Source organism: Urtica dioica, chromosome 4 (genome assembly GCF_054948205.1).
Source record: "Urtica dioica subsp. dioica isolate 48M chromosome 4, U.dioica_male_clone48M_v1_H2, whole genome shotgun sequence".
NCBI lineage: Eukaryota > Viridiplantae > Streptophyta > Magnoliopsida > Rosales > Urticaceae > Urtica > Urtica dioica.
Window position 1 is genome coordinate 160020 of NC_142759.1, and position 13382 is coordinate 173401.

The 13382-nt window shown below is 47.7% G+C and overlaps 2 protein-coding genes and 1 pseudogene across 3 annotated transcripts; 2 read left to right on the forward strand and 1 right to left on the reverse strand.

Moving 5' to 3' along the window:
• The first annotated feature begins 143 nt into the window (after nucleotides 1-143).
• On the forward strand, nucleotides 144-2156 carry LOC149398898 (cell division cycle 20.2, cofactor of APC complex pseudogene; annotated as a pseudogene).
• Nucleotides 2157-2392: 236 nt separating this feature from the next.
• Nucleotides 2393-3171, forward strand: LOC149398899 (uncharacterized). The gene has a single exon (XM_089611548.1). It carries the CDS (start codon nucleotides 2479-2481, stop codon nucleotides 3085-3087), a length of 609 nt encoding a protein of 202 aa, XP_089467674.1. The 5' UTR covers nucleotides 2393-2478; the 3' UTR covers nucleotides 3088-3171.
• Nucleotides 3172-3508: 337 nt separating this feature from the next.
• On the reverse strand, nucleotides 3509-11004 carry LOC149398900 (uncharacterized). 2 transcript variants are annotated; one of them, XM_089611546.1, is made up of 8 exons: nucleotides 10835-11004; nucleotides 6620-10649; nucleotides 6322-6533; nucleotides 6100-6238; nucleotides 5631-5781; nucleotides 5225-5545; nucleotides 4450-5012; nucleotides 3509-4361 (listed from the first exon to the last, which is right to left on the reverse strand). In XM_089611546.1, the coding sequence occupies exons 2-8, from the start codon at nucleotides 10457-10459 to the stop codon at nucleotides 3879-3881; spliced, it is 5709 nt and encodes a 1902-aa protein (XP_089467672.1). In that variant the 5' UTR covers nucleotides 10460-10649; nucleotides 10835-11004; the 3' UTR covers nucleotides 3509-3878. The 2 variants fall into 2 exon arrangements, with proteins under 2 accessions (XP_089467672.1, XP_089467670.1); XM_089611544.1 differs by having other exon boundaries at nucleotides 5631-5799.
• Between the last annotated feature and the right edge of the window lie 2378 nt (nucleotides 11005-13382).

Genomic DNA, 13382 nt, shown 5'->3' on the forward strand with positions numbered 1-13382 from the left:
GAGAACTAGAATTTCAGAAATGAACAAGCTCGCAAAGAACCAACAAATCCATATTTAAAAGAAAACAAAGGTTTGAAGATGGATATTGTGGCCCACCTAAAAGTTTGAATTGGGCCTGAGGAGACATTCAAACATCAAGGAAGATGACCAAGCTTGTTTTCTTCACAAAAATTCTCCGAAATGTTATAGAAGTGGAATGTAAACCAGTTTCTGGTTTAAATGACACACCAAAAGCCGTTAGTTTTCTCAACTTACTTCACATGAGTTCTCCTCCTCTTTATGATAATGAACATGCAAATAAACACGACCAAACAGCAACACCAATAATAATATTCCTTGTGGTCTTGTCTTCTGAACCTGGTAAGAAATAATGGGATCTCCTAATTGTTATCATACAACTGATTCTTGATCTTATATGTCTTATTATTTTAACTTGACTTGTCCTTCAAAATGTTGACTATTATGATCAATTATGACTGTCTTCTGACATTACACACCTGGCGGCGGGGACAAGGTTGTAAGAAACTCAAACACTAATTAGGAAAGAAGCAAAAATGAATTCATTCCAAATACAATGCATTCGCCGAAAATCTTTCGCCGGTTTCTTCTAAACCGTCGGTGCCAAGTCTAGTGAACTCTCTCTTTCATGTTCTTATTCGAACGGAAAACCCCTGCCACCAGAGTCTTTAAGGAAAGCCCATAACTGGAAATTAATAGGCGATGACTTAGGTTTATTTGTCATGACTTTAACTTTAAGGTTTTTGGCTTGGATTTTGGTGTTTCTTTGTCATTCAAATACTCCAACCGGCAGCTCCGCACCCTGAGCGGGGCCCACAGGCAGAGGGTGGGGTCGCTGGCGTGGAACGGCCACGTGCTGACAACTGGCGGCATGGACGGCCTGATCGTCGACAACGACGTCTGCGTGCGGGCCCACGTCGTGGAGACCTACAGAGGGCACGAGCAAGAAGTGTGCGGCCTCAAGTGGTCGGCCTCGGGGGGACAGCTGGCGAGCGGAGGAAACGACAACCTCCTCCACATCTGGGGCCGGTCCATGTCATCATCGTCCACGTCAGCGTCGACTCAGTGGCTTCACAGGCTGTCGGACCACACTTCGGCGGTGAAGGCTGTGGCGTGGTGCCCGTTCCAGAGCAACCTGTTGGCCTCGGGTGGGGGGGCGGGAGACCGGTGCATAAAGACGTGGAACACTCACACAGGGGCGTGTGTGAACTCGGTCGACACCGGGTCTCAGGTCTGCGCTCTTCTGTGGAACAAGAACGAGAGAGAGCTTCTGAGCTCCCACGGCTTCACTCACAACCAACTCACTCTCTGGAAGTACCCGTCCATGGTCAAGATGGCAGAGCTCACAGACCACACCTCCAGAGTCTTTGAAGATTTATTGACATTAATGTCAATAAAAAGACAAAATGTTAATAAATCTTTAAACGAATTTTCAAAATTTTAAATCTATTTTTTTTTTTTAATTTTTGATTTTTTTTTATTTTACATACCAAACGAAAAAATAATCTATAACTTTACTTTTGCAATCATTAAGTAAATAACTAAATTAAATTAAAAAAAATCAAAAGATATTTCATTAAGAATATTTATGTACAAACATATATATGGAATTTTTTTTATTAACTTTGATTTATTAGATTTTAGTATTAAAGTATTGAAGATATCATCATCATTTAGGAATAATCCTTAATGTTTATTGATATACGTATTTATATAAGTTTTGGGACCGATACTTTTATTTATTTAAATAATTAAAATATCCAACGATGTAGTAAACTGTAAAGCATAGAATGTTCAGGAAAGACCTAAAAATAACTTATTTCCATATAATTGTCTTATTGATCTGTACGTGGAGATCGGCTATAGGGCTGAAATACTATAGGAGTTTTTGAAGGGTGTGTACTAATTAACTTGTTCGAATATATACATCGATCTCTTAAATAGATACAAATGCATGTTTGTATCTATGCATGCAAATGCCAACTGGAGTGCAACGCAGAGCAGAGATGTCTCTAGAAATTTCTTTCGAACATCCCAAAATAAAAATGTTTATTAGTTTCTGAAAGATGAGGATGGCGTGGCGCAATAACATAAGAGAAGAGAACCCCAAAGATTGTCAACAGAAGGGCGTTCGTTAGAGTGCCACGTGTCCCGTAAATACGAACAATCTGAAACCCGATGCTTCTATATATTTCCTCCTCCGAACTTTCGAGAAGCCACGCGTCACGTGCCCTCGTAAGCGGACAGCTGCTGACGTGGCTCTTAAAACGCCCACACCTGGCTCCTCACTTGACTCGTCGCCGATCGCCACGTGTCCCTTCGGAAACTGTTTATAACATGTCCCCCCGGAGGGAGGATCAACGTCACATCAAAACCCAACACAATATTCTCACCTGCTTACTACTCAAATCTATTTTCACTAATAATTAAAAAAATCTAGACATATATATATATATATATATGTTAATGCAAAAAATAAAAAAAGAAAGAAAGGAACTGATGTTCGAGATATTTTCGAAAAATAACAGCCATCAGACAGCGATGAAAAGCGACGCCGTACTAGAGAACCGAAAACGACTGCGCGAGTCGTGTGAGGAGGAGGAGATCATAGTGTCGACTCTGAAGAAGGTGATCTCCGGCGGCGGCGGCGGAGGATCATCTTCGTCGGCGGCGGCGGCGGTGATCTCGTTCCCTGAGAACGACAGGTGTGGGGTGTGCGAGATCGAGGGGTGTCTGGGGTGCAAGTACTTCCCGGCGCCGGAGACAGCGAAAAAGAAGAAGAAGAAGAACTTGAGAGGCGTACGGCAGAGGCCGTGGGGGAAGTGGGCGGCGGAGATAAGGGACCCCCGGCGAGCGGCAAGGGTCTGGCTCGGCACTTTTGAGACGGCGGAGGACGCCGCCAGGGCTTACGACCGCGCCGCCATTGAGTTCAGGGGAAGCAAGGCCAAGCTCAACTTTCCGATGTCTGATTACGACGCTTCTGCTAAGAATGATGGGTTCTGGGAGATGGACGGCCCAGATGGCTGGATGATGAACATGGACTTCAACCCGCCTTCTCATCACACCTAATCTACTCTCTTGCCTTCTTCTTTCATTTCTCTAAATTTTTTATTTTTGTCGCTTAGTAACTAAGTTTACTAGTTTTGAACTATCACCGAGTTTTTTCTTCTCAACACTCGTTTTTTGTTCAAACTATTTTAGTACGTTTATAAATAGCATTAATTAAATACTGATAGAGAAAGTTTTGGTTGATACCAAAAGAAAAGAGAATCTGATGAGATGAGATTCTCTTATTAATGGAATCTACAAGTCCTGTCAGTTATAGGAGTTTTCCACGTGTTTCTCTGTCGTAGACTCCCTAGTACAAAAATATATGAGAGAGAGAGAGAGAGCTACAAATCTTTGACTTGAGACGGCCAATCAAATTAGCGGATTATCCACTGGGCGGATAATAAAAATGTAGCTTTTGTTTAAATTTGGGTCTCCAATATGAAGCCAACAAAAAATAATGAGATATAAAAAGGGGCCTTGATCGGTTACAAACGGAATCACAGAAACCCAATAAATAAATGTATCACTCAACTCAAAATACACACCAACTAGTACTACTAACTAGACAGCCAAAAGCTAATGCAATTTCTGAAACCTTCAGTTTCTTTTTACTACATCACTGTAACTTGGATTTGTAGTAAAAAAAAAAAAAAAAAGAAGCCAAATCTCAAAACTAAAAAAAATAAATACAACAAAAACACACACACCTAGATAGAATAGTAGAGCATGCAATAAGAGGTGGTAGTGAAAAATGTAATGAATAAAAGATGGCCAAAATTTATTTATTCCTAAGAATCAATGGTGTTGGATCACGTCGACGAGGGCGGTGGCGTGGCGGCCGAGGAAGTGGTTTGCTTTGCGACGTAAATCTGTTTGGGCTTTGAAGAATGGAAACCCTTACTATCTCCCCCCAAAGACTGATTCCTTCCTTGGAACCCCGTTCTGCGGTGATTCTGATTCTGATTCTGATTCCACTCGCCGGAGTTGTTTCTGTGAGAACCGCTCGCTCCTCCACGATGATGTTGGTGATACCCATAGCCAATGTTGGCCTTGTTGCCGTTGTGCTGCTGAGACTTGCTATTATTATTAGCAGCATTGCTGGGCTTGATCTCGGCGGGCTTGCTCCGACTCTCTTCGGGCCTCGACTCCGGAAACCTGTTCGCACTCGACGACGACTGCTCAGCGGGCGGCGCAACTGCTTCGGGCGGCTGTTGTTGCATCGGCATCGGAACGGAGGGTTGTTTGGACGCGACGTGAGGCCACCGACCCTGGACTGACATGTCACCAGGGCTCTGCGTAGTACACACATTTTTAATATCTACTCGCATTTCCGATCCCTTAAAAAAGAAAAGAAAAGACAGACAAAAGTGGGTGTATTACCTGGAAAGGAGAGACATCGAACATGGGCATGGGCAAGAGCGGCGCTCCCGGAGCCAAGTGCTGGTTCGGGGACGGGTTTCGGAGAGTGTCTCCTTCGCAGGGCTGCTTTCCAGAGGGAATATAGGTGGTGCCCATGAAACTGAGCCCAACTTGGCCGAACGGCGCAAAGTGGTTATACACAACCATGTGCGGCGGGCCTTGAACCCCGGGCGGGCCCATGAAAGGCCCGCTAAAACCCGCCGGAGGCCCATAAAACGAGTCCACGCCAGAGTGGCACTGCGGCGGCCACGCCGGAGCGCCCTTTGCGGGTGCGGACTCGTCGTGGGGCCCGAAAGCAAACACGGGGCTCCCCAGCATCGGGTTCATCTCGAAGAACGGCGGGTAGTGGGGATGTGGGCCCCCCGGGAAGTGGGACACCATTTGGTTCGAACTATTTGGAGGGCTTGGCAACGCTGGCCACATCGAGATTGGTGGATTCTCCACTGATAAATCCGCTGGCAGAGACACCGCCAGAGACTCTTCAGCCCTTGATCGACAACTAAACTGTTGATTCTTACCATCATCTGCAAACAGTGAACAAGAAAGAAAAAAAATATATATGAATATCCCTCCCACTGCTAAATAAAAAGAACAGATACCGGTCCAACTTCCAAGTATTCTCTTCTTTATTTCACCCCTACCCGTCTACTTATTACTATTCATAATATCCTCAATATCTAGGTTCCTAACAATAGTAAATAAAATCATCATGTGAGAGTTTAGTTCCCATTGATACCTGTGCCTCCAAAACTCTTGGTATCGGAAACCGAAACGGGGCAAATACGGAGCCCGTTCCCAACAATTTCATCGTTGCTAATGGCTGCAACAGCAACAGCCGAAGCAGCTGCCTCGGCTTCGGCTTCGGCTTCACGGTCTTCGAGCGGAACACGGGATTTCGCAACGTGTTTCTCTTTGTCGAACACAAGTTTGCAATCATTCTCTGACGCGCTGAGATTGTGGGAGAGTTGCGAGTCTGGTCTGGATGGGCCCGGAGGACCGATTCCGTGTGAAACGACACGGCTGCTCGGAGGAAGCAGTGTCGGTGACGTGACAGCACCTGAAGAGCGAGACAAAATAAACTTAGTAATAGGAACGCGGGTGGAAAAAACTCAATTGTCGACAATGTTCCTTATTTTTCTAACCGAATTGAATCTTCTCTCCAGCAAGTAGCGAGTTGACCGGACTTGCAGCGGAAGAAAAAGGCTTGTCCTTTGTCAAGATGGAAGAGGATGCCACATTGGTATCATCACGAGAATCGAATTGCCTTGGTGTCATAGCCTCTTCAAGCTGGGTCTGTGTCAAAGCCATAACCTACCAAATCAAGATTCTTAGCCTCGGGCTCATTCCATTTTATTACAATTATTATTATTTATCGCGTTAGCACTTATGGACAATGATTTGATTTCTATTGTTCGGCTTATTTTCAAAAGACCAACTTTTTCCAAATACAACTTGTAATAAACAAAGCCTCTACTGGAAGAAAAGTTTAATATTCACCACTGCGAACGAGTATAAAAAAAAAGATTGAACTCCAATTGCAAGCATACTGTTGAGGAAAACATCTAGAAAGGACAAATATAATCAATACAGGAGAACAAACAAAGTACCAACCTGTTGATTGATTCGTGAATTACCCCAAGTGTTCAGAGATGGTTGGACACTATCTAGAACTTTGGTTTTGTTGTCGAACGAAGAGCCTGACCCCGAATTTCCAGAAGATACTACCGTGTTGGAGTTTGTTTGGACTGGCCTGTGAAGGAAATAGAAAAAGAAAACATTGTTGATCTAGAATAGCATGTGTACAGTCGTGTTTGCCTATGGAATAATAAGTACCTTATTAACTGGGTCTCACTTTTCACCGCAGGAGTTCCAATAGGAGCCAATTGCTGAGACGTTGACGTGGCGGTCGTAAATCCACTCAATATTTCACGCCCCTCCGTGGCAACGTAATCAAGCCGTGTGTTCGCTCCAACAGCCGATGCAGAAACTTTGCCAGAGTTTGCCGAGGAAGTTATCTTTGAAGTGGACCGAGTTTTTCTAGGTACCTGCGATGATTCAAATAATAATATTAAAAATAAATAACACAATTTAATGGCGTAACTTGCTTTCATTGGAAAATTTAAGCTACAACCTTGGCAACCCGAGACTTTGCCTTGAACTCCTTTTCCCTCTGCTCACGCCGATCATTTAGCATTTGCCTCTTTGACCTGACTTCGATAAAATCGTCTTCATCGCTCGGGGCCTCGATCCCGGGCTGCTCGAAAACACGCACGACACCGCTCTGCAACGGAGCATCGACATCCTCTTCGCACGTGTTTCTTTTATGCCTCCCTTCTCCGGACTGTGGGACGTTACTGTGACCCTTTGTCGAGGAGTCTCTTCCGGGTCCCTTTTCAGCTTTGCTTCCGGAATCTGTTTCCCGCGAAGTAACCAGAATCTCCGACTGCCTCGGCGCTCTGTGCGACGCTATGATCCTCCGCGGACCGGGTCTCGAAGGAAATCCGGTGCCCTTTCCACTGGAATTGGGCTTGTCTTCAAATCCCATATCGCCCGACGATAGCGAACCAGCAAACTGCCTCTTGTCAGCGCTTTCCCGAACCTGAAACTCAGTCCGAGGAATATTACGCCGAGGCCTCCTCTGATACCCAATAGAATCAGGGCGATTCAACTCCGGGTACGGCCTCGGGACGGAATTTTTAACTGCAAACACAAATCTCTTCCCTCTGCCACCGGATCCTTGATGTTGGACCCTCTGGCCGATTAAGTTCTTTTCCCGAGGCTGATCCTTGGACCTGATGTTATTAGCGCTGACAACAACAGCATCTTCTTTGGACTGCCTCGACACTGTCTGGGGAGGATCTGGATTGGGCTGAGGAGGAAGTGGGCCCATCGGCGCCTGATTAAAGGGAAAGCCGGGCTGAACGTAAGAAGACATGGGCTGGGGAGGCAAAGGCAAGGGCGACGAGTACCGAAGCTGACCGAACTGGAAGAGCGGCTGAGGCGGGTTGTGCATATGCGGATGAAGATGAAGTGGCATCTGTATAGACCCGATCTGTATCGCCGGCACCGGAGAAGGTATCAGCGACGGCCCCGAAAACAGCCCAAACTGAAGCTTAATGGGAGCCTCGCCCTGAGTCATCACCGGAGAAGCTTCAGCGAAATCCAACAGCTTGGACTCTCCGCTTTGATCGGGTTCCCCGACAGACACTACGAGTTTAGGATCACCGTCGACGAGGAGGTCAGAAGCGTTCTTGTCCTCCTCGCTTGGCAGCCCGACCTCAACGCCCTCGTCGAAACCCAAGACCAGATTGTCCACCATCTCGGCCGACTCTTTCTCTTCCAAACGCATGTCGTCGAGCTCGCGGCGCAGCTCCTCGTCTTCTTCCTCGTAGCCGTCGTCGTACTCTTCTGGCTCCTGAACATCCTCGCCGGTCCACTCGTCATCCTCCGCGGCTACCATTTTCTCACCCGCCCCAACCGCTTCGCTTTCCTGTCCAGACACGGAGGCCTCTTTGCTGGCTCCTTCGCCGCCGGTCTCATCCAAATCGTCGTGAGACAGGTGTGTCGGAGAACTCGGTGGGCTCGAGAGTACTGAGAGCGAGGACTGGGAGTCGTATGCTTTGCCATTCTTCTCTTGTTGCCCGTTCTGAGTGTCGGCCACATAAGGAGTTGAAGGGCCGGGAAGTTCAACCTCGTTTCTATACAAGGACTTGGGCGCAGAAGCGAACGAGGGAGGAGGAAGAACACGAGGCTGCCTCCGCGACCTCCCGTAAGAATACGCCACTTCCGCCTCGGCATTCGGATACAACCGGCCCTGTCCCCACCCAACATCCCCGAATTGGTCGTTCATTTCCGCCCCAATCTCCTCATTTCTGTCGTAGTGATCTCCGTCCCCAGAAAGGTTCCACCTTTGCCCTTTCAAGTGAGTGAAATCGTCCATCACAGGCTCCGAAACTCCTCCTCCTTTGTGGTGAGTTTTGGGACCTCCGTACAACTCTTTCCTCGGATACGTTCTGCCGCCGCCGATATCCGGGTCTTGGTAGGAGCCGCTTCCGTTGTCATAAGTCTCCCGTCTCCACGAGCTGAAAGGTTTTCCTCGGTCGAATAACCCAGCACCGTCTCTTGAGAAGTGAGACCTGTTCAAGCCGCTGGAATCGGACGAGGCCGAAGTTGTGATCCTCTCTACCATTCTCTCACCCTCTTCCCAGTCGCCGACCTCCTCTTTCTCTTTCTCTTTCTCTTTCTCTTTCTCTTCTGCGTTTCTGGGCTCGGACTGCCTCTTCGCAATCTTTTGCTCCAATTCCAAGAGCTTTTGCTTGGCGGCCTCTTTTCTCCTTTCCTCTTCCAAGAAAATCCTGCGCTTCTCTTCCTCGCGAGCTATCCTCAGCTCTTGGGCTCTGCGAGCGGCCTCAAACTGTTCCTGCTCCGCTCTCCAAGCGGCTTCACGAGCTTCCTCCTCCGATTTTCTGCGGCGGTCTTCCTGTTCCCTGAAAAGCCGAACTCTTTCCTCTTCCTCTCTGCGCACGAGCTCGAGACTCCGCTCCTGCTCTTGGGCCGCCCTGCGCCGCTCTTGCTCCTGCATGCTCTGAACCCTTTCCAGCTCCGCCTCAAACGACTCTCTCACAGGGTCGTGGAATTCCATCTGCTTCGCCGCCTCTTTCTTCCGCTTCACCAATCCCAGCACGAGCGGATCCGTCGCCGCGTAATCTTTCGCGAAAGAGTCGTCCTCCGCGTACCCCTTCGAGAACTGCCGTTTGTCTTTCCCGAAGTTGAGAATCGGATCGTTCACAGGCATGGCTCTCGTCGTGTTCGACGGTTTGAACACCGACCCGCTCTGCAACGACGACGCGCCGTCTCCGTACCTGTTGTTGTGTTCGTTTCCACGGCCCTTCTCTCTGAACGGCGAAGAGGAAGAATTGTATTTGAAGTTTTCTCTGCTGGCGCTGGACGGCCTCGGACCGAGCTCTGCCGAGTTAGGCGAGCTTTTCCACGAGTTCCCGTCTCTGCTGTGAGGCTCTCGCTTCGGGACTTGGCCGGAAGCAACCTTGCCGGCTTCATTGTCTCGCTCTTGACCCCACCTTTCGGAACTGTAACTATTTTGCACAGGCTTGTGCGGCAAAACGCTCACTCTCGGCATATCGAAATCTCGATCCCAAAAGGCATCGCTCTTCGCAAACCCGTGGTGGTCTCGATCTCTGACCCGTTGATCGCCCACGCCGAAGCTCGTGTCGCGCTCGTCGTCGGCCCAGTCCGATCTGGGACCCACCCGAACGATCGGAAAATGCTCGTCCTGCCTCCGAACCGGCCGAGCACCGCCGACCGGACTGAATTTCCGGTCATCATCAACAACATTCTTCTGCTCCTTCGAGGGCTCAACGACCTGTTTCTGCTTCTGGGACCCGTCTTTCGGCCTCTGCGGAGGCGTCGCAGCAGCGACAGAAGAAGGCAGAGCGGCTCGCAGAGAAGGGAAATCCTCGCCTCTCAACACCGAAGCCTTTTCCAGCGGCGGAAACGAAACCGCCGGAAGATTCGACGGCGGCCGGGCCGAAGGAGGCAAATAGACGTTGCTTGTAATGGAAGCTCCTTTGGGCGGCGCCACCTGGACGGGCTGTTTCTCCGGAGGAGGAGCAATGGGGCCGGGCCTCGTCCAGCCCATGCCGGAGGAGGAGGGGCGGGCGCCGCTCCCGGAGGCGCCGGCGCCGCCGCCAGCTGGCCCGCCGGAGGAGCCGAGGGAGTCCAACTTCTCGTGCTCTCTGCGCAGGGAAGGCAGGTTCAAGGGGGGCGGAACGGAAAGCTTTGTGCCGGCCTTGTGTGAGCTGCGAGGCCTCGAAAGGACCACCATTCCGGCACGGCCGCCGCCGCGATTGGCGGAGGCTCCGAAGGATCCATGGCTGTGGTGCTGATTCGGCTGACCATAAGACTTGTTCAGATTCACAGATACGAACTTGTTCCCCACTCCGGGATTTGCCATCTCCCAATCAACAGCATCAAAATCCCTAACCCTAGATTTTCTATTTCGCTCAATACCGCCAATAAAAAACGGAATTAATTGAATTTACTCGGCTTCTTTCAATTCGCGGATCACTTTCGCCCGCAGATCTCGCCGGAATCAAGCCGTAGATTTTTCTCTCTCCCCGCCTCAGTGACTCTGATTCTAGACCCTGATAAAGGACAAATGAAAAGGAAAAGAGATCAATACAGATATGATACACAACAGATCTCGAAATTCGATCGATTTAGCTTGGGGCGGAATATGGAGAGATCGTATTGGTAAAAGTCGCGGGACTCGATTCCGATTTCGGAGCTGAGTAGCATCGAAGAAGGTGAGAGACTAGAAAGCGCTTACCTCCGGCGATGCGTAGGATAAGAGAGGACCGGGCTCAAGTGGCGTAGAAAAGCCCTACTCTGTGTGTGACCGGAGAGAGAGAGAGGTTTGGGAGAGAAAGAATGAGCAAAGCGAGAGGGAGAGAGAGAGAGAAGTAAAAGAAATTAGGCTTTGCTTCCATGTTTTACTCCCCTTGTTTTAAGTTATTTTACGTTTCTCCCCAGAAAGTAACATATGTTTTCAGTTATACCCTCGAAGGACATTACGACGATGACTACGTCACTGGATTGGTTGATCATAATCATAGTAAGTGAGAGGGACAGGAAAACAACCGGTTTTTTGCATCTATCATATACCGTATCTCCACATAACTACTCGTCGGGGTAGATCCTTACTAACCTCAATTTATATTTTCTATAGTATTATATTATTAATGATGTTGATTGATAATTAAAAGGATAAATGATAGCATAAATACTTAAAATCTTCGGCTGAATAATGCTTATTATTTATTTATTTATTTCGACGATTAAAATATTTGTTTTTTATTTTCAGTAGCAAGTTACTACTCAGATCGTTAAAGAGACACGTGAAAGCTTAAGAGTTTAAAAACAATTTAATTATTATCAATCGTATGTTCTTCTTTTTCAAATCTTTTTTTAATGGAAACAAAAATGACTTTCATTGTCATCATCCAACAAAATTTTTAGATATTTATTACGTAATTTGCTCTAATTAAAATAGTAATAATATAATTATATCATGAGGCCTACCCCGGAGATAGTTTGATAATCAAAGTCAAACATATACTTTTCTTTAGTAGAATGAACATCTCGTTTGTTTGTTGGTGACGAATCTTTGCAAAATAACTTTATAATGGTAAGCCATCCCGAGCTACATGGAAAGTTGTTTCCGCCTTCACAAAACCCTCATTTCCGAGATCCACAAGGCGGTGGTCAGATTTTGATGGGGTAGTAACGGTGAGGAAAGAAAAATCCATCGGTGCAAGCGGGATGAACTTACAAAGAATAAAGCGGAAGGGGGCCTCGTGTTCCGGGACTTGGAAAAGTTTAACCAAGGTTTTATTGCTAAAAAGGTTTGGCGTCTCTTTCGTCGCCCGGGAAGCCTTTTTGAGAATGTTCTCCGGGACAGCTACTACCCGAATGGCAATCTCTTCGAGGCAAAGGGCGGTTCGGATGCTTCCTCTTTGTGGAGGAGTTTATGGTGGGGGAAGGAAGTCATCGATGCGGGCTCTCGTTGAAAGATTGGGGACGGGGAGGTGGCTGCCCCATTCTCACCACTTCTCCCCCGTGGATCCTCCTTTTATTCCCGAGGACATGAGAGTGGCCGAACTTAAATGCATTGACGGTTCGTGGAATGAAATCTTGGTTCGAGCTATGTTTGGCATTGAAGATGCGAAAGCTATTCTTAGAATCCTGGAGAGCTGTGTCGAGGTTGTCGATGAGGTCCGATGGCACTACACGAAAAGATGAGGAGTACTCGATCAAGAGCGGGTATAGGGTGGTGATGTCGAGCTCTTCCGTGGCTAGCCCATCCTTTCTAGCCGAATCCTCTTCGTGGTGGAAAGGCCTTTGGAAGCTCTCGATCCCTCCGAAAATTAAGCTCTTCGCGTGGTGGGTGTGCAAAGGTTGGATTCCGACTAAAATGGTTCTCGAGCGAAAGAAAATTGTGGAGGACACTCGTTGCCCTCTTTGCCATTAGGGGCCCGGATACGATTTCCCATGCATTGTGGGGATGTCAATGAACTAGGAAGATTTGGAAGATTGTCGACTTTGGTGACGTGATTAAAGTCGTCTACGACGAGGACATCACGAGCAATTTCATTCATCCCATGGAGTCCGTTGAGGTACGCCACTTTGATTTTTTCTTTGTTTTGGTTTGGAAAATTTGGAACCATAGGAACAATGTCACCGCTGGCAACGGGAAATGGTCACCGGAAGTGCTTGTGGCATGGTCCGGAGATTTTCTTGAGGCGTATAGGAAGGCCAACACCGATCCTCCGCATAAGTGCATCGTCTCGACTCCTTCTCTGTGGCCTCCACCGAATCCCGATGTGTTAGCTATCTCCGTGGATGCGGCGCGCTTTGGAACCGGTTGCGTTATCCACGACCACAAAGGTATGGTTCCTAGGTTATTTCGGCTAATCACATCGGCTCCTCTCCCCCCCATCACGGAAGCCACCGCTATTTTACGAGGAATGCGTTTCGTCGAGACTCTCGAGGTTGCTCGTGTTGTGGTCCAATCCGATTGTCTTGAGGTGGTGCGTGCGATTAAGTGTAGGACGATTCGGCGGACGAAGCTCCGTACAATCGCCAATGATATCAAGGTTTGTTCTAGTGTTTTCTTGGATTTTGATGTAATTTATATATCGCGTTCTTGTAATACTGTGGCCCCAAAATTTGGCCCGGTTTGCCTTAGTGCGGGATCGGATAAGCATTGATAGAGATTTTGTAGATTTTTCGTGGTACCGCCCATGTTTATTAAAAAAAAATATTACTTTTATGCATGCGGTTTTGATGACATTTTTTTTTAATATTTCATTCATAAG